Source organism: Macaca thibetana, chromosome 15, assembly GCF_024542745.1.
Source record: "Macaca thibetana thibetana isolate TM-01 chromosome 15, ASM2454274v1, whole genome shotgun sequence".
Lineage (NCBI taxonomy): Eukaryota > Metazoa > Chordata > Mammalia > Primates > Cercopithecidae > Macaca > Macaca thibetana.
Genome location: NC_065592.1, coordinates 26,496,315 through 26,524,128, shown reverse-complemented (window position 1 = coordinate 26,524,128; position 27,814 = coordinate 26,496,315). Strand labels below are relative to the sequence as shown.

At 43.4% G+C, this 27,814-nt stretch overlaps 2 protein-coding genes across 4 annotated transcripts in view; both read right to left on the bottom strand.

The window, feature by feature from the left end:
- CDC26 (cell division cycle 26) overlaps window positions 1–27,814 on the bottom strand; it is a 258,302-nt gene that overhangs the window by 66,484 nt on the left and 164,004 nt on the right. The gene's annotated exons all lie outside the window — the stretch shown is intronic.
- Window positions 145–27,377, bottom strand: WDR31 (WD repeat domain 31). Of its 3 annotated transcripts, none has more exons than XM_050761032.1 (11): window positions 27,254–27,377; window positions 22,703–22,856; window positions 18,636–18,779; window positions 17,738–17,870; window positions 15,633–15,707; window positions 9,777–9,921; window positions 9,577–9,677; window positions 8,285–8,352; window positions 6,819–6,960; window positions 4,988–5,150; window positions 145–3,428 (listed from the first exon to the last, which is right to left on the bottom strand). In XM_050761032.1, the coding sequence occupies exons 3-11, from the start codon at window positions 18,749–18,751 to the stop codon at window positions 3,268–3,270; spliced, it is 1,104 nt and encodes a 367-aa protein (XP_050616989.1). In that variant the 5' UTR covers window positions 18,752–18,779; window positions 22,703–22,856; window positions 27,254–27,377; the 3' UTR covers window positions 145–3,267. The 3 variants fall into 3 exon arrangements, with proteins under 3 accessions (XP_050616989.1, XP_050616990.1, XP_050616991.1); XM_050761033.1 differs by having other exon boundaries at window positions 17,738–17,867; window positions 27,254–27,365; XM_050761034.1 differs by lacking the exons at window positions 17,738–17,870; window positions 22,703–22,856; window positions 27,254–27,377 and having other exon boundaries at window positions 18,636–18,730.

Genomic DNA, 27,814 nt, shown 5'->3' with positions numbered 1-27,814 from the left:
GAATGAATGAATTTTAGCAGCCTATATCTTAGGTGCTGAGAGTATCTGATTAGGGCATATCGGACTGAAAAAAGTCCTCTACAAACACTAGCATTTACTAATCTATTTTCTACTTAAAATGTGTAATTTGACATCAAGCACACATACAGTTTATGGAAACAATTTTATTGGTAACAGAACCCTACTAACTCATCAGAGCCCTACTATTTTCTCACGTGTACTTTCCTTCTCCTGGCAGCCTGTCCCCCTTCCTTGGAACCCCCTCCCAACTCATTCCCGCGGACTTTCTGACTTGCTGCCTCTCTCCCTTCTGGGAAAAAGTGTCAGCTGATGCACTAATAATCCAGCACACGCTAAGACTGTCCCTGAGACAGCTGTCTACTACCCCTAGGCCCTTGGGCAGGGGATCTCCTTGGAGCCAGAAAGTTAATAACTGGTCTTTAAGATACAAACAATGTCATGGTCTATGACTTTGTGACATGATACAAAGGAAAGTGCTTTGAGTCAGGCAGACCCAGATTCATATCTCAGCTCTTCTTAATATCTATGTAACTTTGGACAAAGTACTGCATGTCTCTAGCCCTCAGCTTCCTCATCTGTGAAACGGAAATAACAACACAGGGAATACTGGGAATAACAAATGAGAATAAATGTATTCAGCCCTCTAGCTTCCTCTCCCACTACCTCTTTGTCTTTCCAGAGTTGAAAGACCCATAACAAGGAATCAAAGGAGAGCAAAACAAGACCAAAGGGTTAGAGGATAAGATCCAAGAATGGATGAAGGGATGGTAAACGTTTATTTTTATTTATTTTATTTTGAGACAGAGTCTCTCTCTGTTGCTCAGGCTGGAGTGCTGTGGCATGATCTCAGCTCACTGCAACCTCCGCCTCCCGGGTTCACGTGATTCTCCTGCCGCAGCCTCCTGAGTAACTGGGACTACAGGTGCCCGCCACCACACCCAGCTAATTTTTGTATTTTTAGTAGAGACGAGGTTTCACCATGTTGGCCAGGATGGTCTCGAACTCCTGACCTTGTGATCTGCCTGCCTCAGCCTCCCAAGGTGCTGGAATTACAGGCATGAGCCAACTCATCTGGCAGAACGGTAAATGTTTAATATGGAAAGGGAATATTTAGTCTGGACAGAGAGGACAATAAATAATTATGGTTACCATTTGTCAGCACCTTTCCTGGCATTTATTTATTTAGACGGAGTTTCACTCTTGTTGCCCAAGCTGGAGTGCAATGGTGCAATCTCGGCTCACTGCAACCTCCGCCTCCTAAGTTCAAGCGATTCTCCCGCCTCAGGCTTCCGGGTAGCTGGGATTACAGGCGGGCACCACCAGGCCCGGCTAATTTTTGTATTTTTAGTAGAGACGGGGTTTTTCCATGTTGGTCAGGCTGGTCTCAAACTCCTGACCTCAGGTGATCCTCCTGCCTCGGCCTCCCAAAGTGCTAGGAGCCACAGCACCTGGCCTTTCCTAGCATTTAAAATAGCTATGTCCAGTCTTCAGAACAGCCCTGTGGTGAGGTATGATCATGAGCCCCATGTTATAAAGTGAAGGGGAAACAGATTTTATAACTTGCCCAAGATCATCCAGCTAAATGGAGAAGTGGAGATTCAAAGTCCGGTCTGACTGTTTGTACTAGCTTAAGAACAGACTCTCAGCTGGATGCAGTGGCTCATACCTGTAATCTCAACACTTGAGGAGGCTGAGGCAGATGGATCACTTGAGCCCAGGAGACTACACAAACACACAAAAAATTAGCCAGGTGTGGTGGTGCATGCCTGCAGTCCAGCTACTCAGGAGGCTAAGGAGGGAGGATTGATTGAGCCCTGGTGATTGAGGCTGCAGTTAGCCATGATCACACCAAGAGAGGGAACAAGGAAGGTGGCTGTCAGCCACTGGTATCAGAGACAAGCAGAGGCCAGAGAAGACAAAAGCAAAATCTTTCTTTGGCTGGGACTTGTCAGAAAGGGAATCTCCAGGCCTCATGTGCCTTATGTGTGGGCATCTCTGAAGGCAGAAAGGACTCCATTTTCCCTGGATGAAAATGGGCCTGTGAGCACAAGGCTGAGGTCTGACTCCTGGGGGCCACACAGGCAGGCCTGAGCACCTTGCCCCTCCTCATTGAAGGGGGCTTAATGTCTGGGGCACAGTTGACTCCATCCCTCTTTTTCCTGTATGTTTTTTTTTTCAAGACAAGGTGTCTCACTCTGTCACACAGGCTGGAGTGCAGTGGCACAATCTCAGCTCACTGCACACTCTGCCTGCCAGCTTCAAGTGATTCTCCCACCTCACCCTCCTGTGTAGCTGGGACTACAGGCACGCGCATACAGGCTTGTCTCCAACTCCTGACCTCAAGTGATCCGCCTGCCTTGTTTTTCCTGTATGTTCTAATGTTATTTCAGGGATCTCCTTTGCCTCACTCTGGCCATTCCAAAACATATATATATATGTTTCATTTATATAAATCCAAATAAAAATATTAAAATTGCAAGTGAGATATTTTTGGCCTTAATCTTTGAATTTCAATGTTTTCTTATCTGTAGAGCAGATGTGCTAACTCCTATAATTCTGGGCAATGCCCATGTGATTCTTGGCCGCTTCAAGCCATCTCAGGTCTGATTTTCACACAAGTTCAGCAGCATTGGGCTAGAAGGGCACCGCCCTCCCACTCTGCTGCCACTTTGAATAGAAGTCCAAGCTTTCGCTTGCTTGCCCTGACTTTGATTCTTCACATTGCTGAGGAGCAGTGACTGAAGCTTAATCTCATTGTCTACAGTCTGTCTCCTCTATGGAGCTGCACTATTCTTTCCCATCTCAATTATTTCTGATGTAACCAAAACACTCTCTCTCCCCATTGCCTTTTTTCTTTTGTGAAGACTTGGAAAGGGTCAGTTTCAGAGGCTTGAGCCCTGTGTTCTGACTTTCACAGACAGAGGCCTGCCACTCTTACATTTACAGGTCATCATTCTGAGCAATAAACTTTTTTTGAAGAGTAGTCCTACAAGCTCACTAAAAAGTTGCATTTGTATTTAACTTAAATAGAGAACCTATGTGTAGTCCATGTTTCTGGACTCTATGCCTGATTTTGAATCACTGGACTTAAATTATTTGACGTACAACACTGATACCTCTTCTAAGTGAACCTAAACAAAGAATACCAGCCCTACATCCCACTCCCCACAAGATAACTGGGAAAGACACAAAGCCACGCTGAGAAAGGGCCATGGTTTGATATTGTCCAGTGAGTGTCTCTTGGCCTCAGAATGCTGCCACTTCCTGCAGTTCCAGCCCTCGGCTGTGGTCCATTCTGAGTAAGTGAATTCCTCTGTTAAAACTTGCACACAATAAGGAGATGGCGTCACCAACAGCCAGAGAAGTCAAGGGTCCTGATCCATCCAGAGACAAGGTGAACAGGCAGGCTGGGGGGAAAAGGGGAACCAGCAGATTAGGCCAAGAGTGTAGCATCATGAAACGTGATGTCTTCATGAGAAATGCAAGGAAATAAAGCATTTGCTGTACATATCTAACCAGTATGAGAGAGGCCCCACTTCTTCAGAGGAAAGCATATCAGGGAGGTCAGAACTTGGGCCAACCCCACGACATCAATGGTAGAGAATGGCACATGGGCCAAACAGGATGCATACCATCACCAAGAAGTATCAGGGTCTCACCAGCTAAAGACATGTTACAAAGCTGCCCTCAGTCACCTGCCCAGAGAATAAAGCAGGGCCCAGGCAGGGAAAAACATACAAGGATACTGATCTTTAGCTGCTGGCTTCCTGGGGTCTTGATGCCTTGGAGATGAAGGATAATGGGGGAGCCTGAAAGGCATTCTTTAGGGGTTTCAGCTGACCCATCTCCCTCCATCTGCATCTTAGAGGCCACTCTTCTGAAATCTACAGGCTCATACCTGGTGGGCAGGGAATCTGTGCCACTTGGTCAGGTCAACACTTTCAGACCTCGTTCTCCCTGGTAAGGTTTATGATCATTAAGTCTAAAACATCTGCTCTTTTTCCTCAAGCAACTGTTACACCTGGGTGGCTGGAGAAGCCGCTCCAGGTGACGGTACAGCAGGCTGTCCTTACTATGGAAGTTTGGCTTGTGGCCACAGCTATTTGCAGAGTGCCCACAAGACATGGTCCCGCCTCTATTCTCTGAAGGAACTACCCTGTCTCCCCTGAGAGGAGCTGAGTTCTAGAAGACTGCTGTAGGAGAGATTTGGTTTAAAGTTCTTTAAGTCAATGCTATTTCTGTCTGGCAGAACCCTGTGTCCAGGACAGAACAGATGGAGGCAGTGGCGTGCTGGTAAACCAGCTTTCTGGAGGAAAAAACACTACCACCACCGATTCATAGCACTTGTCAATTTTCATGGTGTAAATACCTCCACCATGATCAGACTTCAGGCCACCAAAGGTTTAAAAACCAGTTCACAAAAATCCTGAATATTTAACAATCGGCCAGCAGGGGCTGGCTCCAGCAGATCCAGGAATCTGGGGACCTGGGTTGCATAAGACATCCTTTTTCTCTGATGCTTTGAAATGTTATGAGCTTACCGTGTTCTTAAACTTCAGCTACAGAATCAAAACAGGGCAGAGACTTTCTGAAACTATCCTGACTCCCCCTTAACCTCACCAAAAGCTGAGGGTTTCATTTTAGTCCTCGAAAGAAGAATTCAAAAGTGGCAATTCTTGTTCTCTTTTCCAGGTATTTTAAGTTTCACAAATTAGAATCTGATGAAGAACTTCAGGTAGAAAGAATGTAAGAGCCAAATCTATGTGAGTTCTCAGGAATGAGTCTATGCAACATGGTACCAGGGGATACATGGGGATAGCATCTTGACATCACCTCTTAACCACAGGACTAGACAGTGGCAGAAGATGGGTGGCTTTGTAATGCTGAGCAATGGGAAGAGGGAGTTTTAAAGAAGGTTTTAGGACTTCATGTGTCTTTCGAGGAGAACTGACAGCAGGCTCCTTACCTCCAGTATCTTGGTTCCAAATCTTCACCTTGCAATCATGTGATGAGGTAGCAATTAAAGGCATCAAGGCCAATGCTCTTGGTAGAAAGACGCAGGATGCAACAGTCTGGAAATGCCCCTTATACTCACATATTCTGTTTCGAGTCTGTCTTAGGTCCCACAACTGCAAAGTAATGACATGTACCAGCTCATACTTACTAGCCTAGCTTCGTCCACGAATATCCATCACCCCCGCTCCCATGATGTACCTATTCCCTCCACTTACCTGCTCACATATCTTCATCCATCCACAGACCCAACAACCCCCATCTAGTGATTATTTTAAGCCTCAACTATGTCTCAAACAACCCTGGTTAAGAATGTGTCATAAGTTTTTGCCTTTTTAATGGTTAGGGAAGTAAAAGCTCCTAGTCCTACAGCATGATGGTGTTCCATCATGGGGAACCCGAAACAACAGTATGGGGTTGTTTGCTTTCATGGCAACTCAAGAGCTGCCTTATTTCAACCTCTTGGCATCTGTGGGTCCTGTGGGGACCCCATGGTTAGAAGTACCTCATAGGTATAAGTACATATAAATGTAGACATTCTGATTTAATGCCTAGATGCTGAACCTTGATGTGTGAAGACTAGTGTCTACAAGAGGGAAGTGCCAGTCAGTGCTGCCAGTCCCACTCTCATAGATACAGATCAGATCACAGCTGGAGAATAATGTTCAGAGAGGACAGCAAATTGAATTATGTCCAAAAAGATAATGAAGTTATTGGACAGCATGTTATCCAGGGAATAGCTGTAGGAGCTGGAAATGTTTCACTTAGAAAAGAGATGCTACATTCAAAGGCTGCAACACCCCAATCTACCATTTACTAGGGATATGGTCTTGTGCAAGAAATGTCAACTTGCCATGCCTCTATTTCCTTGTCTGTGAAATGGGAATTATAATAGTACCTAACTCATGGGGTTGTTTTTAAGGATTAAATGAGATATTACATGTAATGCGCTCAGCCCAGTGCCCAGCACACAAGAAATGTTCGATAAAATAGGAGGCATAATTGTTCTATTTGAATACTAGATAACCCTTTTAATTGATATTCTACAATTATGAATCTAAGGTGCTTTGGAGGAGCCTAGGCAATCTATTCCAAAATTAACTGCAAGGAAGGTATATGTGTAAGGGATGGAGTAGGCCCTGGACCAACACTAGAGCTCCAAATTTCCTACAAAGCTTGAGCTTCTTTTACTGTGGCCATGCCTATAATGGGAATAAATCTCGTTCTTCAAACAGTCCCTCCCCTCTCCAAGCTCTGCTGCGAGTAGAGACATCAGCAGACTAGTTCTGTGTTTAGCTCTTCCCCATCTTGACTCTCATCCCATTCCTCTTTCCTACTACCAATTCAGAGAGCCCTAAGTTGATGAATGTTTCTTTTCTTCTCTTTCTTTATTTTTTTGAGATGGGGTCTCCCTTGTTGCCCAGGCTGGCCTCAAACTCCTGGGCTCAGTTGATCCTCCCATCTCAGCCTCTGAATAGCTTGGACTACAGGCACACGCCACCATGCCCAGCTAACTTTTTATTTTTATATAGAGACAGGGTCTTGCTCTGTTGCCCAAGCTAGTCTCAAACTCCTGGGCTCAAGTAATCCTCCTGCCTCGGCCTCCCCTATGAATGTTTCTTAAATGAAGCAACTGGAATGCAAAGAATCACTCACAGTATGATTTTGAAAGAGGCCTGGGCCATTAGCAGAGCTCGCCTGTGTAGAACAGCTACAGGCATGAGGCCAGAGTAAGTAATCTGTTCATCAGCAACCAGATACCTGGACCTCACACAGTCTCCTACCGTGGCTTCACAGCCTTCTCCTCCAAAGCCATTGCTGCAGGAGACACACTTGTGTCCATCCACACTGACTTCACAGTAGGTCTGAATGTACTGCTTTGCAGGAAACATATGAGCTACCTGCAGCCCCCGACTGTCCCATAATCTGAAAGAGATTAGGGCAGGAAATTAGCTTGTAGTAAATGTGGCTGAAATATACCCGTATTGTCCCACTACCATAAAAGTCTTGGCTCTTTGCTGTGTAGGCCAGCCAGATTGGAATGGCATGATTTACCTAAAAACAGCAGCATGAACCAGATCAATCTCTGAGACTCTAAAGCTGGCAGGAAGTAACCAAATTGAATGACATCTGAGTTCTTTCTATTTTGAGATCAGTTAATAGAAATTGAGACCAGGCATCTTAATTGTACAAGTTAATTTGTTAATTTGGTCCTTTGAGGCACTGCTTTCCATGGACAAAAGGATATTTCTGTGCCTGTGACTTAAATTTTTAAAAAGATACTTATTACGATACGGAAGATCAGTCATCATTCAGAATCAGTTACAGAAGATTTACATACAGGTCATGGCCAACCTTGGCTATGGGGTCCACTGGGGAGTATTTTGTTTTGCTCCTTATTTTATTTTTACCTCTTTACCCCATTCCTATCATTTTCTAAGGAGAATCTCTTCTGAGATCCAAAGTTTCTAGTTATGCTCTCCGGTCTAAGAACTATTGACTTTACTGACTCCCCTGATGCTGATTTCAACCCTGCTTCCCCAGGGAGGGCTTCAGCTGAAGGCTGGGTGACTGAGAACACCAGGAGCCATGCAGGAGTAGCAAGGAGAGCCAGGCAGCCCGACAGGGTGGGACAAGCAAATGACTGATTCTGGGGTTAATCTGAGCACATTCACATAGCAGGAGCTGGCTGAATCAGATGCTTTGAAACCATCTAGAACAGGGGCTTTTACCAGGCCTGATCTCATGGTATACAGTCCCTCCCTACCTTAATGATCCATGGGGCCAGAGCAGAGAGGCCCCACCACCAGTGAAGGGGAGAGGAACAGAAGGCTCTGGGAAGGGCAGAGCAATGTGGAGAAGCAGAGTGGGAATGGAGCCATGTACACATGGGAGCCACAAACCTCACAAGAAACACTTTCAAGGCCGGGCGCGGTGGCTCAAGCCTGTAATCCCAGCACTTTGGGAGGCCGAGACGGGTGGATCACGAGGTCAGGAGATCGAGACCATCCTGGCTAACACGGTGAAACCCCATCTTTACTAAAAAATACAAAAAAACTAGCCGGGCGAGGTGGCAGGCGCCTGTAGTCCCAGCTACTCGGGAGGCTGAGGCAGGAGAATGGCGGGAACCCGGGAGGCGGAGCTTGCAGTGAGCTGAGATCCAGCCTGGGCGACAGAGTGAGACTCCGTCTCAAAAAAAAAAAAAAAAAAAAAAAAAAGAAACACTTTCACTGCTGCTCAGTAAGCCCACCTGAGGGTTTTATCTTCAGAGGTCTGTAGTATGTATGGTTCTCTGGGGACCCAGCACAGGTGAGTGACCTAGAAAAAGCAAAATGTTCAGAACTTCTCACACCAAGTCATTCCTCTGCTGTAATTCCTGTCAAATGTGCTAACTAGCATCACTGTGCCTCTTCTCAAGGATTCTGAACTAGCAAATTCATTTACAGGCATCTTACATTTTGCAGATACCTATCAGTCATGCTACCTGCATCTCCCAGGTTATCAGCAGCAAGGGAACAGCTGGGCCAGTTGTGAGCACCAAAATACATGCAGGCACCCTTAGAGTGCCTGAAACCCCAGCTGTGTGGCAGATAGAACAGCCCCTGTTGTAAGGCGGGTTCACTGAAACTCTAGCCCAACACCTCATGGGGATCAGGAAGCGCATTCATGTTTCTCTTTATCCCTGCAGGCTCCTGCTTGGACAGGCATAAAACAGTTTCCAAAATAACCCAAAATAACAGGATTTTCTTTTCTTCCAGTAAACTCCACCAATATAGAGGGCATGGGGCAAGCACATCTGACCATTGGCAGCCATCTTCAAAATTAGAAAAGATGACTGGGACTGAAATGTGACGACCACTAAAAGAACATCTACTATAGGTCAGGTACAACGACAGGTATTTCACATCTAGTATTTCAATTCACCCTCTGAAGAACCTTAGCAGGTGATAGAATTCTCCCCGTTTTATAAATGAAGACATAGACACTCTAAGAGCTTAAGTAACTTCCTTGAGATAACATAGCTGGTAAGTAATAGATCCATGATTTGAACCTGGGTATGACTGACTCCAAAGGCTCTGCAGTTTATACCAGTCTGCTACTAGAAAACAACTGGTCCTTCAAAAGCAATGCAAATTCTACATAAAGCAAAAGGTAATGTTTATTTCTCCACATGATGTTACATGTATGAACATACAATAAGCATAAGCTGTGAGCTCCTGGAGGACAGGAACTCTGTCCTTGGTCACTAACCCTGTTCCTAGCACAGTGTCTGGCCCACAGAAGAAAAGTAATAGTGAAATAATGAAGACCATTTTTAATTCCCATATGAGTGAGTAAAATCATTGTCTGGAGCAGAAGACTCAAGGGACCATCTAATCTAATAACCCCGAGAGGCCAGGGTCTCACAGCAGGTTAGGGGACAGCAATTGGGACCCAGGCTCTTAATTTCTGCTCATGGGCCTCCTGATTTCTCTCCTGAGCCTTTCCTTCACCCCATGCTCCTTTCTGCTGCCCTGTTCTGTACCAAGTTCGAGTTCATACCACGTTTCTGGAGACAGATGCTCTTTCCACACTCTGTCCTGTCACCACATCCCACAGAAGCAAGGTGTTGTCCCGAGAGCCAGTGCACAGCTGTGATGAGTCTTTGGAAACAATGGTGAGAAGACAGCCTGTGAGATGGGACCTGAACAGGGTTTTTCAGAAAGTATCAAGGTGTTGGGAAGAGGTTCACTTTGTTTTACCTGGACTCACAGCCAATCCGGTGACCACCATGGCATGGCCACACAATTGCTGCCTTGGTTGTGAGGAACCGTGCAAATCCCACATCATGACCATCCTGTCACGAGAGGCACTGAAGAACTGGTTGGAATTGGGAATACAGGTTACCTGCTCAGGGAAAAAACAGTAACACTGAAATAGCTCTGGTGTGCTAGTTGGACTGGACTTCAAATTGGGGGAAAAAGATGAGTCTGCATAACTCCCTCCCCACACACTTCTTTTTTTTTTTTTTTTTTTTTGAGATGGAGTCTCACTGTCACCCAGGTTGGAGTGCAGTGGCGCGATCTTGGCTCACTGAAGCCTCCACCTCCCGGGTTCAAGTGATTCTCCTGCCTCAGCCTCCCGGGTGGCTGGGATTACAGGCGACAGCCACCACACCCAGCTAATTTTAATATTTTTAGTAGAGACAGGGTTTCACCACCTTGGCCAGGCTGGTCTCCAATTCCTGATCTCAGGTGAACCGCCCACCTCGGCCTCCCAAAGTGCCGGGATTACAGGCGTGAGCCACCACGCCTGGCCCCCACACACACTTCTCAAGAGTAATACCTAAGCTTGAAATCTATGAATGCAAAGCATGGGCCAGTCTGAATTTCCACCTTTTTCAATGTTGTGCTACCTTTTCCTTTATGTAGCAGATTTCCTCCTGTCCTTCAGGGTAAGGTTAAAAATCTCACCTCCTCAGATCACGTTACCTTGGTGAGGATGTTTCCCTTCTTGGGCTTCCTATAGAACTTCCTCCTGTGGGATTCCTTTTACACCTGATCATCACTGCACCCCAAAAATGGATACTGTACTGTTATGACAGGTGATTCTGTTGTACTTATGATGAATTTGAAGTAAATCGCTGTTCCATTTTATGCTTTTTACCTTGAATACAACTTTGCTTGATATCATCATCCCAACTCCTGCTCTGTTTGTTTACATTTGCCTGATATATCTTTGCTGACCTGTTCTTCCTGTTCTGATCTCTTCCATCGTGTTCTTTTTTGTGTGGTTTTTTTTTTTTTTTTTGGAACTGTGGTAAATATACATAAAACTTACAGTTTTAACCATTTTTAAATGTACAACTCAGTGGCAACAAGTACATTCGTTGTTGTATAACCATCACCACTATCATCTCTAGAACTTTTCCATCATCCCAAACTGAAACTCTACAACCTTTAAACAATTACTGTCCATTTTCCTCTCCCCACAGCTGCTGGCACCTGCAATTATTCTACTTCTGTCTCTATGGACTTGACTATTCTAGGTACCTCATATAAGTGGAATCATACCATATTTGTCCTTTTGTGTCTGGCTCTTACTTAGCATAATGTTTTCAGGGTTCAGCCATGTTGTAACATGTATCAGAAATTCATTCCTTTTTTTTTGAGACAGGGTCTTGCTCTGTCACCCAGGCTGGAGTGCAGTGACCTGGTCTCAGTTCACTGCAACCTTCCCTTCCTGAGTTCAAGCAATCCACTTGCCTCAGCCTCCTGAATAGCTGGGACTATAAGTGTGTGCCACCACACCCGACTAATTTTTGTATTTTCTGTAGAGATGGGGTTTTGCCATGTTGCTCAGGCTGGCCTCGAACTCCCAGGCTCAAGTGACCTATCTGCCTGGGCCTCCCACAATGCTGGGTTTACAAGCATAAGCCACTGTGCCTGGCCTATTTCATTCCTTTTTAAGGGTGAAAAATAGCCCACTGTATGTATATTACCACATTTTATTTATCCATGAATCTGTCAAAGGACATTTGGGTTGTTTCCAGCTTTTGGCTATTCTAAACAATGTTGCTATATATATGTGTGTGTGTGTGTGTGTGTGTGTGTGCGTGCATGTACAAATATCTGTTCTATGTTTACTATTTCACTTTAAATTTTAAAGGTGCTTTGCATTAGATATGTCTTATTTATTTATTTATTTTATTTTATTTATTTATTTATTGAGACACAGTCTCACTCTGTCGCCCAGGCTGGAGTGCAATGGTATGATCTCTGCTCACTGCAACCTCTGCCTCCCAGGTTCAAGTGATTCTCCTGTCTCAGCCTCCCGCATAGGTGGGATTACAGGTGTGTGCCACCATGCCTGGCTAATTTTTTTTTTTAATTTTTAGTAGAGATGGGGTTTTGCCATGTTGGCCAGGCTGGTCTTGAACTCCTGACCTCAAGTGATCCACCCGCCTCGGCCTCCTAAAGTGCTGGGATTACAAACATGAGCCATTGTACCCAGCCTAGATATGTCTCTTTTAAACAATGTATAGGTGGCTTTAGTTTTTAACTCAGTAAGAGTACTGCCTTTCAATAAGTGAATTTATCCCAATTACATTTACTGCTATCATATATATGTTTGATCTTGTTTCTTCCATCTTTTCTGCTGGTTTTGAAAAACATTTTGTCATATTTTCATTGTCTTCTTTTTCTATAAAATTGCATATTTATTTTTAGATTTATTTTTCCCTTTCTTTATATTTTTAATTTAAATAATATGTAACCTGAGTTCTTCTCATGATACCTCTATATATGTATTAATATCTTTAAACTCATATTCTCATTGTATTAATTTCAGAAAGAAAAGAATCTCCTATAAGGAAAAACAATTTTTTCTTTAATTAGCACAATTATATTACTTCTGGCTCATTCCCACTTTTGTAGGTACTCTCTTGGATTTTTATCCAGTCTATTATCATATTATTAATATTTTGCATTTTATTCATATAAATTTTTTAAAGAATTAAAACAATTACATTTCTTCTCATAGCCCTAGTTTTGACAATTCTTTAGACATAATTCTGTGTTTAATTGGATTGAAGACTCATACAGTGAATTCAGTTTGGAACTTCTTTAATATTAGTTGGCTTTATTATTCATCATTCATTCGCATTCTTTTTTTTTTCTTTCCCTCTTGTTGCCCAAGCTGGAGTGCAATGGCGCGATCTCAGCTCACCACAACCTCTGCCTCCTGGGTTCAAGCGATTCTCCTGCCTCAGTCTCTTGAGTAGCTGGGATTACAGGCATGCGCCACCACACCCAGCTAATTTTGTATTTTTAGTAGAGATGGGGTTTCTCCATGTTGGTCAGGCTGGTCTTGAACTCCCGACCTCAGGTGATCCGCCCGCCTTGGCCTCCCAAAGTGCTGGGATTACAGGCGTTAGCCACCACGCCTGGCCCATTCACATTCTTTAATAATATACCTTCAACTATATTATTCAGGAATGCTTTGCATATGGCAAGATTTTACGGATTTAAGAATGTCTTTCCATGCCTTTACATATGAACAACACTCTCCGCACATAAATAATCTTTTTCTTTCTTCCTTTCCTTTCTCTTTCTCTCTCTCTTTCTCTCTCTCTCGTTCTTTTTCTTCTCTTTTTTTTCTTTCTCTCTTCTCTCTTTCTCTCTTTCTCTCTCTCTCTCTTCCCTCCCTCCCTCTTTCTTTCTTTCTGGGTCTCGCTATGTCACCCAGGCTGGGCTGCAATGGTGCAACTATAGCCCACTGCAGCCTCCATCTCCCTGGCTTAAACGATCCTCTTGCCTTAGCCTCCCAAGTAGTTTAGACTATAGGCATGCACCACTATGACCACTGAATGTATTTGTATTTTTATTTGTAGTAGAGATAGGTCTTGCTATGTTGCCCAAGCTGGTCTTGAACTCCTGAGCTCAAGCAATGCTCCCACCTCAGCTTCCCAAAGTGTTGGGATTATAGGAATGAGCTACCCTGCCTGGCCAATTTTTACTTTGTAATAATATTTTTCCTCAAATCTTTTCTCCCCCAGATAATTCTTCTATTGTCTCACTTTTTTTTTTTTTTTTTTTTGAGACAAATCTTGCTCTGTCACCAAGGCTGGAGTGCAGTGAAATAATCACAGCTCACTATGAATTCAACTTCATGGAATCAAATGATCCTCCCACATCAGCTTCCTGAGTAGCTGGGACTATAGGCGCGCACCACCACATCCAACTAATTTTTAAATTTTTTGTGGAGATGGGGTCTCATTATGCTGCCTGGGCTGGTCTCAAATTCTTGGGCTCAAGCAATCCTCCTGCCTTGCCTTGCCAAAGTGCCAGAATTACAGGCAGGAGCCACTGCACCTGGCTTGTCTTATTTTTTCAACTTATTGTTCTCTTAATTTATAGAGTAAAAAAGCATTAATCAAATTTTATGTTTGCTTCTTGAGTAGTTCTTCCTTCAAAGTGTATTTTCATCTGACATTAGCTTGTTATATGTGTATTTAAAAAAAATCTAGGCATATAGACCTCACTTTGGATCCTTTCTGCTTATTAATCTTTTCATCTTTGAATGAGGGCAAGTCCAATCTTTGGCAGTAAATTCAACAAGGCTTGATACATGCTCAAGTATTACATGCACACACACACAGACACACACACACACATGCATGTGCACACACACACAAGTGCACGCACATACACACACTCACACACAGTCAATTCTCTCTCACTTTCTTTCCTTTCAGTCCAAGGTCTACTATAACTTGATTTGTCATGCTGAATATTGATGGTTGATTATGTCTTGATTTGTCATCCTGAATACTGATGGCTGATTATGTCTTGTCTAAATAGCTGAGACTATAGGTGTGCACCAACATGCCTAGCTAGTTTTTTTTATTTTTTGTCAAGATGGGGTCTTGCTATGTCCCAGGCTGGTTTTAAACTCCCGGCCTCGGGCAAATCACTTGAGGCCAGGGGTTGGAGACCAGCCTGGCCAACCGAGCAAAACCCCATCTCTACTAAAAATATAAAAATTAGCCGGGTGTGGTGGCACACGTCTGTAATCCCAGTTACTTGGGCAGTCAAGGCAGAAGAATAGCTTGAACCCGCGAGATGGAGGTTGCAGTGAGCTGTGATCACACAACAGAGAGAGTGAGACTCTATCTCAAAAAACAAAACAAAACATTCCTGGCCTCAAATGATGCTCCTGCCTCAGCCTCCCAAAGCACTGGGATTACAGGGACGAGCCACCATGCCTGGCCAGTCCTTCGGCATTTTAGGGTGACTAGAAGAAAGAGAAGCAAGCTGGCAGCAGCCTCGATTTTGTTACATTGTCTTGTTTTACTGGTAAACAATCTATATCCTTAGTCCTCATCTTTCTAAATAAAGGGCTGTTGGGAGGACCATTCAGGACCAGCTCTTTTAGTGAAATCTGCACTGTCAAATATCTGGGGATAAGTGAATAGAGCATGGTGTTCCCTATCAGTCTAGTTCAGAACACAACGTATCTGGCGAGCAACTATCATATTCTGTGCTATGGGATTGTGGCTGATGCCTAGTTTCATTATAAAAGAAGTGTGTATCTTAATTTTTGGTTCATTTAGGTGGACTTCAGAGCAGGGAATTATATATAAACTGGCATTCTCTATCATTTTTGCTGGAAGCTCACTCTGGTCTGTAATGCTATCTAACAAATTAATTTTTATTTCATTGTTATTGAATGTTCATTAAATGTCCCCAACTAGACTAAAAGGTTGCTGAGCACAGGGATTCTGTCATTTTCCTAGCTATGGTAAGCACAGGGTAAGCCTTCAGTACTGTACCTGCTGAGTCAGGATAGGTCAGAGAGAGTTGTTATTAGCTGTGTTCTGTTTACTACCTGTGCTATTAAGGGCTTAATGACAAAAGAAAAACTGTGTTCGATATGCCTGTAACAACAACTAAGTGAATGGTTTGCTCTGTTTCTCCTGAAGTAGGACTTCACAGCATCAAACAAAGCCTTTGCATTTTTCCTTAAGATCAAAGATTCAGTCACCCTTAATATCTAGAACTATTAGCTATCCTTTATTCAGTTCCAGATTGCCTTCATAATAATCATTTGACAATTACCTTGGTGATCTCATGTTCATGTCCTTTGAACCTTTTCACCACATTTCCAGTTTTCCAATTATAGGCCACAACTGTCTGAAGAGAGTGAAGATTTTAGTTTCATTACTCAATTCTTGTTAAAGTGACACTAGCCTCTACTGCATTCCCACCTTACTTTCTCCCTCTTCACTCACTCCCTCTCTGTTCAGGGACTTGCTCAAAGCATTAGGGGCTCCCTGTTGTGGCCATCCCTCCTCATGTGCCCCTCCTTTGAGTTTCTTTTCTTTCCTCCTGGTGGTTCTCTCTCTCTCCCTCTCACACCAGACCACTGCTCTAAACTTACTGATGGGTTTGGGCTAACATTCCCCAAGGAGAACTGATTCCACTGGAGGTTCTGGCTGTAGATGGTGAAGGAGAATTCCACATAGGGTTAGATTTGTTTTCCTACTGCGCTGTATATTTTTGTTGTGGTGCTTTTTAAAAAAATTTACCATTTCAAGCTGGGCACAGTGGCTCATGCCTATAATCCAGTACTTTGGGAGGCTGAGGTGGGCAGATCACCTGAGGTCGGGAGTCAGAGACCAGACTGACCAACATGGAGAAACCCCATCTCTACTAAAAATACAAAATAAGACAGGCATGGTGGCACATGCCCATAATCCCAGCTACTCAGGAGGCTGAGGCAGCAGAATCGCTTGAACCCAGGAGGTGGAGACTGCAGTGAGCCACCCTGCCCGGCCTAGATTTTAAGACAAAATACTGCCAATTAAATTAGGATACTTAGATGCATCCTGATTTAAGAAGTGTTACAATGTGAAAACAGGGCCAGGCATGGTGGCTCATGCCTGTAATCCCAGCACTTCGGGAGGCCAAGGCGGGCGGATCACCTGAGGTCGGGAGTTCGAGACCAGCCTGACCAATATGGAGAAACCCCATCTCTACTAAAAAAAATACAAAATTAGCCAGGTGTGGTGGCACATGCCTGTAATCCCAGCTACTCGGGAAGCTGAGGCTCAAGAATCGCTTGAACCCAGGAGGCGGAGGTTGAGGTGAGCCAAGATCGAGCCATTGCACTCCAGCCTGGACAACAAGGGCAAAACTCCCTCTCAAAAAAAAAAAAATAAAATAAATAATAATAATAATAAAATAAAATAAAATGTGAAAACATGCATCTTAGAACCAGTGGAATACAGTATGCAAATGGAATTTGAAGATTCTAAAAGGCTATTGAAAATGAGAGACATTATTATTATTTTTTTTTGAGACAGAGTCTTGCTCTGCCACCCAGGCTGGAGTACGGTGGCCCGATCTCAGCTTACTGCAACCTCCACCTCCCAGGTTCAAGCAATTCTTGAGCCTCAGCCTCCCAAGTAGCTAGGATTACAGGCATGCGTCACCATGCCCCCCCTAATTTTTGTATTTTTAGTAGAGATGGGGTTTCGCCATGTTGTCCAGGCTGGTCTTCAGCTCCTATCCTCAAGTGATCCACCTGCCATGGCCTCCCAAAGTGCTGGGATTATGGGTGTGAGCCGCCACACCCGCCCCATTATTAGTATTATTCACTACAAAAAGAATTAGCAGTTATGCTACCAGTATCCCAGGTGTGAGTGCTATGATAGATCCAAATATGAAGGAGAGAAATGCGAGAATGGGAGGAAAGAGGACAAAAACACAGGAGGAATCATAATGCATATCAGTGTAAAGAGCATAAAAGAAGAGATTAGAAAGTTCCTTTTGCTGACAATTAACTCCTGTGCCTCCATGTAGGTGTAACATGGCATTGGTGGGAAGTATGATCTCTGCCATTTATAGAAAACATGTGGGTGGTCAGGCACAGTGTTAAGGATCTCACCTACGTTCTTTGATTTAATCTTTATAACCACCTGTGAGGTAGCATTATTATTCCCACTTAACAGATAAGACTGAAGCTCAAAAAAATTTAAAGACTTGTCCAAACGAATGGGTAGTGGCCAAGCAGGGATTTAAACCCAGTCTTCCTAACTCTAAAGCTCATATTTTTATACTCATCAACCCTGCTCCAGAAATGCAAACCCTAGACTTCCTTTCAAAATATCTTCCTTTCCCTGCAATAAAGTTCGTTTCCCAGGAAACACTGCAAACCCCACCTTATCTTTCCCTCCAGAGACACAAACATCTGAGTTCAAAGCAGCAACGACAGAGACGGTATCCATGTGAGCTGGGCTATACTCTTGAAAAGCTTTAGTCTGAATTCTCTCTTCTATAATTTCATCAGGCCTGCTAAAAAGAGTATAGAAAATGAGAGACCCAATGGCATGGGAATGGATAGGGGTGTGGTGGGGTAGGGAGAAGAATGTGGGTTAAGAAGGCAATTCAGGCCAGACTAAGGAGGAATATTTAAAAAGGAGAAGAGAAGGGAGACCCACTGACATTGTCAGCAATGGTATTATTTATTCTGAAAATGTGCAGAATGACTGAAGGATTGGAATCTGATAAAGGGGGATCCTGAAGCCAAGAAGCCAGGAGTCTTTCTTTGCTCACACTAGCAATTAATCCTAAAGATTTAGGCCCCTCTGTGTATGGGTGCAGCCACTAGCTAATAAACTGACTGTTTCTTTCTTTTGAGACAGGGTCTCACTCTGTTGCCCAGGCTGGAGTGCAGTGGCACACATGGCTCACTGCAGCCTTGACTTCCTGGGCTCCAGCAATCTTCCCACCTCAGCTTCCCAAGTAGCTGGGACTATAGGTTCATGCCATCATGCCCAGCTAATTTTTGTATTTTTTGTAGAGATAGGGTTTTGCCATGTTGCCAAGGCTGGTCTCGAACTACTGACCTCAAGCAATCTGTCCACCTCGGGCTCCCAAAGTGCTGGGATTACAGGCGTGAGACAGCACACCCAGCCCTGACTGTTTCTTATCCAAAAGAAAACACACTAAACTGTTCAGGGAAGGCCATCAACATTCACCCTGGGTCTTCTCTTTCTTTAGTGGAGAGTTTTAATGGGGCATGATAAAACCTGGGCTCCCAGGGGAAGATTGCTGTACCTGTATTTGTAAGTGCTGTGTTTGAGTTTGCTTTGCAGTTTCCCCATCACAGCACAAAACCTACACCAAACCTTCTGTGGAGGAGCTTGTTTCAGTTGGTACCTGAGTAGCAGCATTCCTTGTGGCTGCTGGAAGTTGCGTTCCCTGTTTAATAAAAAGAATACATACTGTTAATTTTGTTAGGCACAATAATGGTAGTATGGTGTTGAAAATAAATCCTTTTTCAGACTAATTAATTGTATGCTTTTGCTTTTCCTCCTCACCCTGCTTCACCCTTACGGCCCTGAGGTTGCAGATACACAAAACAAAACTGATTTTAAAAAAGACTAAGAAGTCCTGTAATAACTAAAAAACAGAAGTGCCATATGGTCCAGCAATTCTTCTCCTGGGTTTACAGCCAAAAACACAGAAACAGATGTTCAAACAAAAATTTGTGCACAAATGTTCACAGCAGCACTGTTCACAGTGGCCGAAAAGTGAAAACAACTCAAATATTCATCAACAAATGAATGGATAAACATCATGTGGTCAATCCATACAATGAAATATTACTTGGCCATTAAAAGGAATGAAGTACTCATACATATTACAACATGGGTGAATCTTGAGAGCATCATGCTAAGCAAAAGAAGCCAGACACAAAAGGCTACATAGTTCATATTCTATATATATGAAATATCCATAGTTGGCAAACCTAGAGACAAAAAGCAGATTAGTGGTTGCTAAGAGCTGGGATGAGGAAGAGATTGGGGAGTGACTACTTAATAGATACAGATAGAATGTAATATAGAATATCTTAATAGACTAGATATAGTTTGCATATGTGCCCCCTCCAAATCTCATGTTGAAATTTGATCCCCAATGTTGGAGGTAGGGCTTAGTTGGAGGTGTTTTGGTCATGTGGCCAGATCCCTCATGAATACTTGGTGACATCTCCCTGGTAATTAGTGAGTTCTCACTCTATTAGTTCCCACAAGAACTAACTGTTTTTAAAAAAGCCTGGCACCTTCCTCCTCACCTGGTTCCTTCCTCTCTTGCCATGGGATGCCGGCTCTCCTTTGCCTTCTGCCACAGTGGAAGCTTCCTGAGCCCTCACCAGAAACAGAAGCCCGTGTCATGCTTTTTATACAGCCTGCAGAACTGTGAGCCAAATAAACTGCTTTTCTTTATAAACTACTTAGGCTCAGTTTTTTTTTTATAGCAACACAAAAAAACTAAGAGGCAGAGTTTCCTTTTGGACTGATGAAAGTGTTCTAAAACTAGATAGTGATGATGGTTGCACAACATTGTCTCTATATACTAAATGTTACTAATCATAAATTTTATGTTACATGCACTCTGCCACAATAAAATAAATACTAAGAAGATGTAATCAAAAATAAAAAATAATTCACATTACTGAAGCTTCTTGAAAAAGAAAAGCCTCAGTTATTCTAAAAGGTTGTAACCTTCCTTGGTTGCTGGATTTTTTTTTTCTTAATAATTTCACTACGGCACCTCTCAGTGTGCCAGAATCATGAAATAGATGTTCTGAGATGCTAGAAATAATGACACTAAATGAGACAATATAGGTAACGACCTAGACTAGCATTTCTTAAAGTGTGATCCATGGATCATGGGGGATTCCTGAGAGCCTTTTAGGGAGTTTGGGAGGACTTCCCTTTTCCAACTACATCTCTCGGTGAGGCCCTTCTCTCCCTCCCTCTCTCCCTTCCTCTCCTTTCTTCCTTCTCCTCCTTCTCCTTCTTCCTTTTTCCTTCTCCCTTCTCCTCCTTTTCCTTCTTCCTTCTTCCTTTTTCCTTCTTCCTTCTCCTTTCTTTTTTATTTTGAGACAGGGTCTCACTCTATCACCCAGGCTGGAGTGCAGTGGTGTGATCTCACTGTACCCTCCACCTCCCAGGCTTAGGTGATCCTCCCACCTCAGCCTCCCGGGGAGCTGGGACTACAGGCTTACACCATCACGCCCAGCTAATTTTTTTGTGTTTTTTGTAGAGATGGGGTTTCGCCAACTCCTGGGCTGAAGCAATCCACGTTCCCTGGCCTCCCAAAGTGCAGGCCTTCTTTTCTTTTTATACCTCAACATAAACAATAGATTACAATAGACTGAATACAGAAGCAGATATCCGAGTCAAATTGTCTCCTGTTTAAGGGAAACATTAGAAATTTGCAAAACCATAAAGCAATACCATTTTTTCTAACTAAATATTTTGGTTTTGGAAAGTATATTTATTTTTCATAAAATGATGTTTTATGTTAATATGCAATAGGTTTATTACTAATTGAAAATTAATAAGTAAATATCTTTAAAATTTCTGTTTTTTTAAATTAATTCATTTACTTATTTATTTTATTTATTTTTTTGAGACGGAGTTTCACTCTTGTCACCCAGGCTGGAGTGCAATGGCGTGATCTCCGCCCACTGCAACCTCTGCCTCCTGGGTTCAAGCAATTCTCCTGTCTCAGCCTCCCAAGTAGCTGGGACTACAGGCATGCGCCACTACATCAGGCTTTTTTTTTTTTTTTTTTCTGTATTTTTAGTAGAGATGGGGTTTCACCATTTTTTGGCAAGGCTAGTCTCAAACTCCTGACCTCAGGTGATCCACCCACCTTGGCTTCCCAAAGTGCTGGGATTACAGGTGTGAGCCACCGTGCCTGCCTCATTTATTTATTTTTAAATTTAACAAACCCTGCATGTGGCATTCAATCTCAGTTTTAATGTCAAACAATAGTAGCAGAGCAGGATTCAAATCCAATCTATAACCTACATAAGCAAAACCTCTTTGGGGGTTTTTAATTTTTAAGAATGAAAAGAAGTTCTGAGACCAAAAAGTTTGAGAGCCAGTGACCCAGAATTTAAATAATGTTAATATTGGATTACATATTAGAATAAAAAGAATAATGAAACATTTTCCAGATTTACTTGTATCATCCCCCTCAACTAACAAGGCTAGAACTGAAAAGAAAGAGAATGTATTATGCATTCAAACATGCTCCTCCACTCATTCAGGAAACACCTCCTAAGCACCCTATTTATGTAGGTCCTATACCAGTTGCTGGTGAAACTGAAAAAAAGAGAAACCTGAAGATGTGACCAGCATGAACATTTGCTGGGACCCAAGGAACCTAAGGACCAGTCTCAACTACTCCAGGTCAAGTGTCCCCTGCAACAAGCTGTGATATCAAAGAGCTGAGGGAAGTATGGGGGGCAGTGGGAGCACCCAATCCCCATTTCTTCTGAGGTTCTGCTTAAAAGTTCTAGGAAATGAGTTTCTTATGGGCATGACCAACCTAATTCTAGGAAGAACTGTCTACAGAAGAGAACAGCAGCTAAAACGCACCAACTTAATATTCTCATTCATACCATTAGCGTTAAAAAAAAATAGAGCTTTCCAGAAGAATTTCAGCCTACGTTTTGAGAAGTAGATAGAATTACCTCCTGACAAGACGAGGTAACCAATACAGCAAAGCATAATGCAATGGAAACAATGTGAGCGGCATCAAGAGACCCAGGATCTACCCCAGCCCTGCCTCGTCCCATTATGTGTCCTTGAGCAGCTCCATTCCCCACTCTGGCCTCAGTCTCCCCAGCTAAAAAATTAGGACACTAGATGAAATGATTTTTAGTAGACTATGAGTATAATGAGAGAAGGTCTTTCATTATTCATCTTTGTACCCCGAGTGGCTTGCACAGTACTGTACAACAAAAATACTTGTGAAGTGGCGAATCTAAAGTCCCTTCCACTTCAGATAGTCCAGGATTTTCTGTAAGAGACCACAAGATGTGCTGAGAGGCAAAATTCAGGATAGTTTTCAAAAAGCTTGGGATGTGGTATTGTTTATAGATAGAGGGTGCAGGGCTTCTTATCTGCCAGCCTAACCTATTTTTCAACATTGTCATCAAACTAACGACAGATGTCATCCACAGATCTAGGTCACTGGAAATTGCAGGTGCTATAAATGGATTGGCTCTGCTCAAAACTGATTGGTATAGTCAGAGAGCCATACTTCCCAAGAAAAGCATATTCATGGGACATTCTAAGGAAAAGATAACTTTTAGAATTACTTACCCCCAAACCAATAGGATCTTCTTGGTGAGCTGCCCCTATGCAATAATTTGTAATGTGTATCCTTTGGAAAATAATTCAGGCAGGCACTTCTTAATCTCTGTAATTAGTGGGAAGCCACTGAAGTTAATCTCTTCTCTGTCTAAGCATGTTTGCACTGAAAAGAGATTTACAAGATAAATAAAGACCTTGTTTATTAAAGAGATGGTTAGGTGTAGTTTTCCCTCACAAAGAAAGAAATATTTTACAAAATTCCAAGATTATCTCTCTCACATTTCCACAATTCAGGAAAGTATACTATAATGTTAATTATATATCTATTTTTAAAATATGCAAAATATATTTAAATACATCATTAAACATTTTGATTTTGCTCCTAACATAGTACTTCTGTTCATCAAAAATCTTGAGTTGACTGCTTACTTCAGAGTTTACTGCTTTTGTGAAAAAGGCAATTTCTCCTGTTTTAAATAATTATCCTAGAATTTGAGATGGAAAGCTTTTCAAAATCACCATATATAAACCATTTATTTATTTCAAGATCTGCAGAATAAGGGTAGAAATATTATTTGCTCAAAATTATAACTACGACCATTTATTTAAAGATCTGCAGAATAAAGATAGAAATATTATTTGCTCAAAATTATAACTAAGTAAATCTCTTGACTTCTAGTCCAGAATTTCCATTATAAATGTCTACAAAGAATAAACAGTTTTATTGCATTTTAATAACTTAATTTTAAGAATTCAAATAAATTCTAAATATTGATTGACAGTACAGCTTATTCTGAGAATTAAGGGCAGCACAGAATAGTCAGAACAACATTTGATTAAATGCATTAGTATCTGCATTAGACAGGACTAGTTGTGAATTATAGCTCAATGTGGCCTTGGGCAAGTTGTTGAACCTCTCTAAGTCTCACTTTCCTATGTGTAAAATAGGATAATAACTCCATCACTGACTTCTGCGAAGATTAAAAATAGCATTTAAAATGTACCAGGAATTGCTATAGGTTTTATATTTATTAACTCATTTTATCTATTCCACAAGCCTCTGAGATACCGTTACTACAGGCTGAGCATCTAATCCAAAAATCCAAAATTCAAAATGCTCCACAATCTAAAACTCTTTGAGCACTGACATGACATAAGAAGGAAATAGTCATTGAAGCATTTTGGATTTCTTTTTTTTGTTTGTTTTTGTTTTTGTTTCATTTTTTTTTGAGACGGAGTCTCGCTCTGTCGCCCAGGCTGGAGTGCAGTGGCCGGATTTCAGCTCACTGCAAGCTCCGCCTCCCGGGTTTACACCATTCTCCTGCCTCAGCCTCCCGAGTAGCTGGGACTACAGGCGCCCACCACCTCGCCCGACTAGTTTTTTTTTTTTTTGTATTTTTTTAGTACAGACGGGGTTTCACCGTGTTAGCCAGGATGGTCTCGATCTCCTGACCCGTGATCCACCCGTCTTGGTCTCCCAAAGTGCTGGGATTACAGGCTTGAGCCACCACGCCCAGCCTTTTTTTTTTTTTTTTTTTTTTTTTTAAGGCAGAATCTTACTCTATTGCCCAGGCTGGAGTGCAGTGGCACAACCTCAGCTCACGGCAACCTCTACCTCCCAGGTTCAAGCAATTCTCCTGCCTCAGCCTCCTGAGTAGCTGCGATTACAGGTGTGTGCTACCATGTCCGGCTAAGTTTTGTGTTTTTTGTAGAGATGGGGTTTCACCATGTTGGCCAGGCTGGTCTCGAACTCCTGACCTCAAGTGATCTGCCCACCTAGGCTTCCCAAAGAGCTGGGATTACAGGCATGAGCCACTGTGCCTGGCCACATTGGAGCATTTTGGATTTCAGGTTTTTCATTAGGGGTGCTCAACCCTTAAGTATATAATGCAAATATTCTAAAATCTGAAATTTGAAACACTTCTAGTCCCAAACATTTCAGATAAGTGATACTCAACCTGTATGGCCATTTTGCAGATGAGAAAAGTGAGGCACAGAGATATCAAATAGCTTGGTCAAGTTTATACTGCAAATAAGTGGCAGAGCTGAAACTTGAATCCAGGCAGTTTAATTCCAGAGGCCCTGTTCTTGACCAGCGTATTATACTGCATCTCTACAAAAGCTAGTGCATATAAAGCTTTCGGTTCATTCTGGCAAGCTGTTAACAATAAATTATGGTTACTAGCATGACTGCAAGATTAACAGTGATCATACTGGAAGCAGCATTTTCACCCTTATTAATACTGTTCATAATGCACAAATATTTTTTTTTTTTTTTTTTTTTGAGATGGAGTCTGGCTCTGTCGCCCAGGCTGGAGTGCAGTGGCCGGATCTCAGCTCACTGCAAGCTCCGCCTCCCGGGTTTACGCCATTCTCCTGCCTCAGCCTCCCGAGTAGCTGGGACTACAGGCGCCCGCCACCTCGCCCGGCTAGTTTTTTTGTGTTTTTTAGTAGAGACGGGGTTTCACTGTGTTCGCCAGGATGGTCTCGATCTCCTGACCTCGTGATCCGCCCGTCTCGGCCTCCCAAAGTGCTGGGATTACAGGCTTGAGCCACCGCGCCCGGCCAATGCACAAATATTAATGCACAAATATACACAGAGAACATATACAAATGGATATATAAATCTAGCGGATATTAAAGCTGAAGTAAATTATGGCCTCTGATCAGAGTGACTGGACCCAATAAAGCTAAGAATTCATTATGTTACATAGCAAGGCAATTAAAAAGTCTCAAGAACAAAGTATATGAATTTGGGTTACGTCTACGTTGTTGTAACTTATTATGAGTAGACTAAGAAATAAAAATACTGCTAAGTTTTCTTCCACTATTTTTATTATGAACATGTAATATACTTGAGAGGAGATATAATTTCTGGTTCATTTTTGTATCTATGATTTGACCTTAGCCTAGGAGAATGAATGCAAGGCAAATAAATATTTGTTGAATTAATTAATGGAATACTAAGATGAAGAGTCAGCTTGGAGTTTGGCTCTTGTTGCCCAGGCTGGAGCGCAATGGTGCGATCTCGGCTCACCGCAACCTCCACCTCCCAGGTTCAAGCGATTCTCCAGTCTCAGCTTCCCGAGTAGCTGGGATTACAGGCACCTGTCACCACGCCCAGCTAATTTTGTATTTTTAGTAGAGACAGGGTTTCTTCATGTTGGTCAGACTGGTCTCGAACTCCTGACCTCAGGTAATCTGCCTGCCTTGGCCTCCCAAAATGCTGGGATCACAGGCGTGAGCCACTGCACCCAGCCCAGTGGTACACTTTTTAAGGATCCAACAACATAAGGGCCCTTCTAACCTGCCCAACAACGTATCCTTTAGAGAGCAGTCACCCTGTTTCATCCCAGACTCCAGACCCAGAAAGGCTGGAGAGGACATGGGAAAATCTATAGACTCAATTACGGCTCTGGATGTCCCCATTGGTTCCAGTTGGAACCAGGCCTCATTCTGAATCCCAGCACTTATTTCGATTCTAATCTGCTTTCCAAAGGCCTTGAGATATCCAGTAGTCACTCTAAACCACCCTAAACATAAAGCAGAGAATTCTCTAACTCTCCAGTGCAATATTCCTTGATATACACCAGTACCTATCCAACTGCTCTATTTCATGAAGAAACTGGGACTCAGAAGGCTGTGACTTGCTGAAGGTCACAGGGGCAGAGCTGGGTGGACTGCACCTTATTTCTCTGGTCCCCTGTTCATGCAAACGCTGATATCTTATCTCCCTCCGTCTCCGGAAATCTCCCTCTGCACACTTCTATCTTACACTCTGGGAGACCAAGGCATCTTTAGCTGCCAAAACAATGCTCAAAGAAAGAAAAGTATGAGTAGAAACACCTGGAAGCTGGTCTGGTTCGACCTTCTAATGGTACAGATAGCGGAAACCGAGGCCCAGGGAATAAGAGGGTCTTGCCTAGAGTCACATAGGGAGCCAGTTCTAGGCCGCCACTCTCAAGGTTGCCTCAAATTTTAGGGATGACTTGTGTGCAGTTTTTCCTTTCTGTTGCTTCAGATCACAAGTGCTCCTCTCTCTGCCCATTATACGAACAACTAAAGTTTATTATTTTTTATTTATTTATTTTTTTAGAGACGGAGTCTCGAGTCTCCCTCTGTCGCCCAGGCTAGTGTGCAGTGGCGCGATCTCGGCTCACTGCAACCTCCGCCTCCCGGGTTCTGGCAGTTCTCCTGCCTCAGCTTCCCAAGTAGCTGGGACTACAGGCGCACGCCACCACACCTGGCTAATTTTTTGTATTTTAGTAGAGACAGGTTTTCACCGTGTTGCCCAGGCTGGTCTCGAACTCCTGAGCTCAGGCAATCCACCCACCTCCCACAGTGCTAGGATTCCAGGCGCGAGCCACCGCGCCCGGCCTAAAGCTTATTTTTGATGTGTATGTGGAAAGAGGGGAGAGGAGTCCCCCAAGATGGGAACCTAGCGCCACCCAACACAAGGTCGGCCCTCATAACCGCTCTCCGCTTCGGCCAAAGGGCGCAGGTTGCCCGCTCCCAGTCTGCCGCTTAGCCCCTTTCTCCCACCTCAGGCTGAGTACCCACCGGCGGGCTCGGGGGCTGGAGCTGGGGCCAGCGGGAACGCGGAGCTGGCGGGTGTGAGCAGCCTCCGAGCCCTCCCCCGCCTCCGCCCCTAGCAGCAGGCGCACGTTGCTAGGGTGGGAGTGCTGACGAAAAGCCTCCGGGCACCCTCGCCGGCAGCCGAACCGCAGTTCCGCTAGCGTAAAGCTGGGACAGAACTGAGCGCCCAGTGCTACTTTCTTCGTGTAACAATGCACTGATGAGGTCCAGAGAAGAGGACGCTTGTGCCCAGGACCACGTTGCCAGAAGAATCTAGACAATCCAAGGAAAGCGGGTACCTTTGTAATAGCTATGGAGAAAGCACTTAATAAAGGTCGTCTTTTAAATTATTAGTCGCTCAGATATACATGTTGCCGTGTTTCTTTGGAGTTTCCCTGATTTCGACTAGAAATTCCTCCTTTGGACACTCTCCCAGCCCCCCACTCCTCTATCCCTTTCATTATTTTTTTCATCGAGCCGTTACAGCCTAGTACCATAGCAAGAAGAGACCCCTCAGTAACTTCTTGAGATCCGAATGGGAAGACA

Bases quoted from the DNA above. Each gene is read 5' to 3' on its own strand.
- WDR31 (XM_050761032.1), bottom strand. From the start codon at position 18,751: ATGCTGCTACTCAGGTACCAACTGAAACAAGCTCCTCCACAGAAGGTT. The intron at 15,708-17,737 runs GTGGGGTTTGCA...CACTCTCTTCAG, and splicing joins TCTCTGGAGGGAAAGATAAG to ACAGTTGTGGCCTATAATTG. The intron at 8,353-9,576 runs GTATGAACTCGA...TGCTTTTTCTAG, and splicing joins CATCTGTCTCCAGAAACGTG to GTCACTCACCTGTGCTGGGT.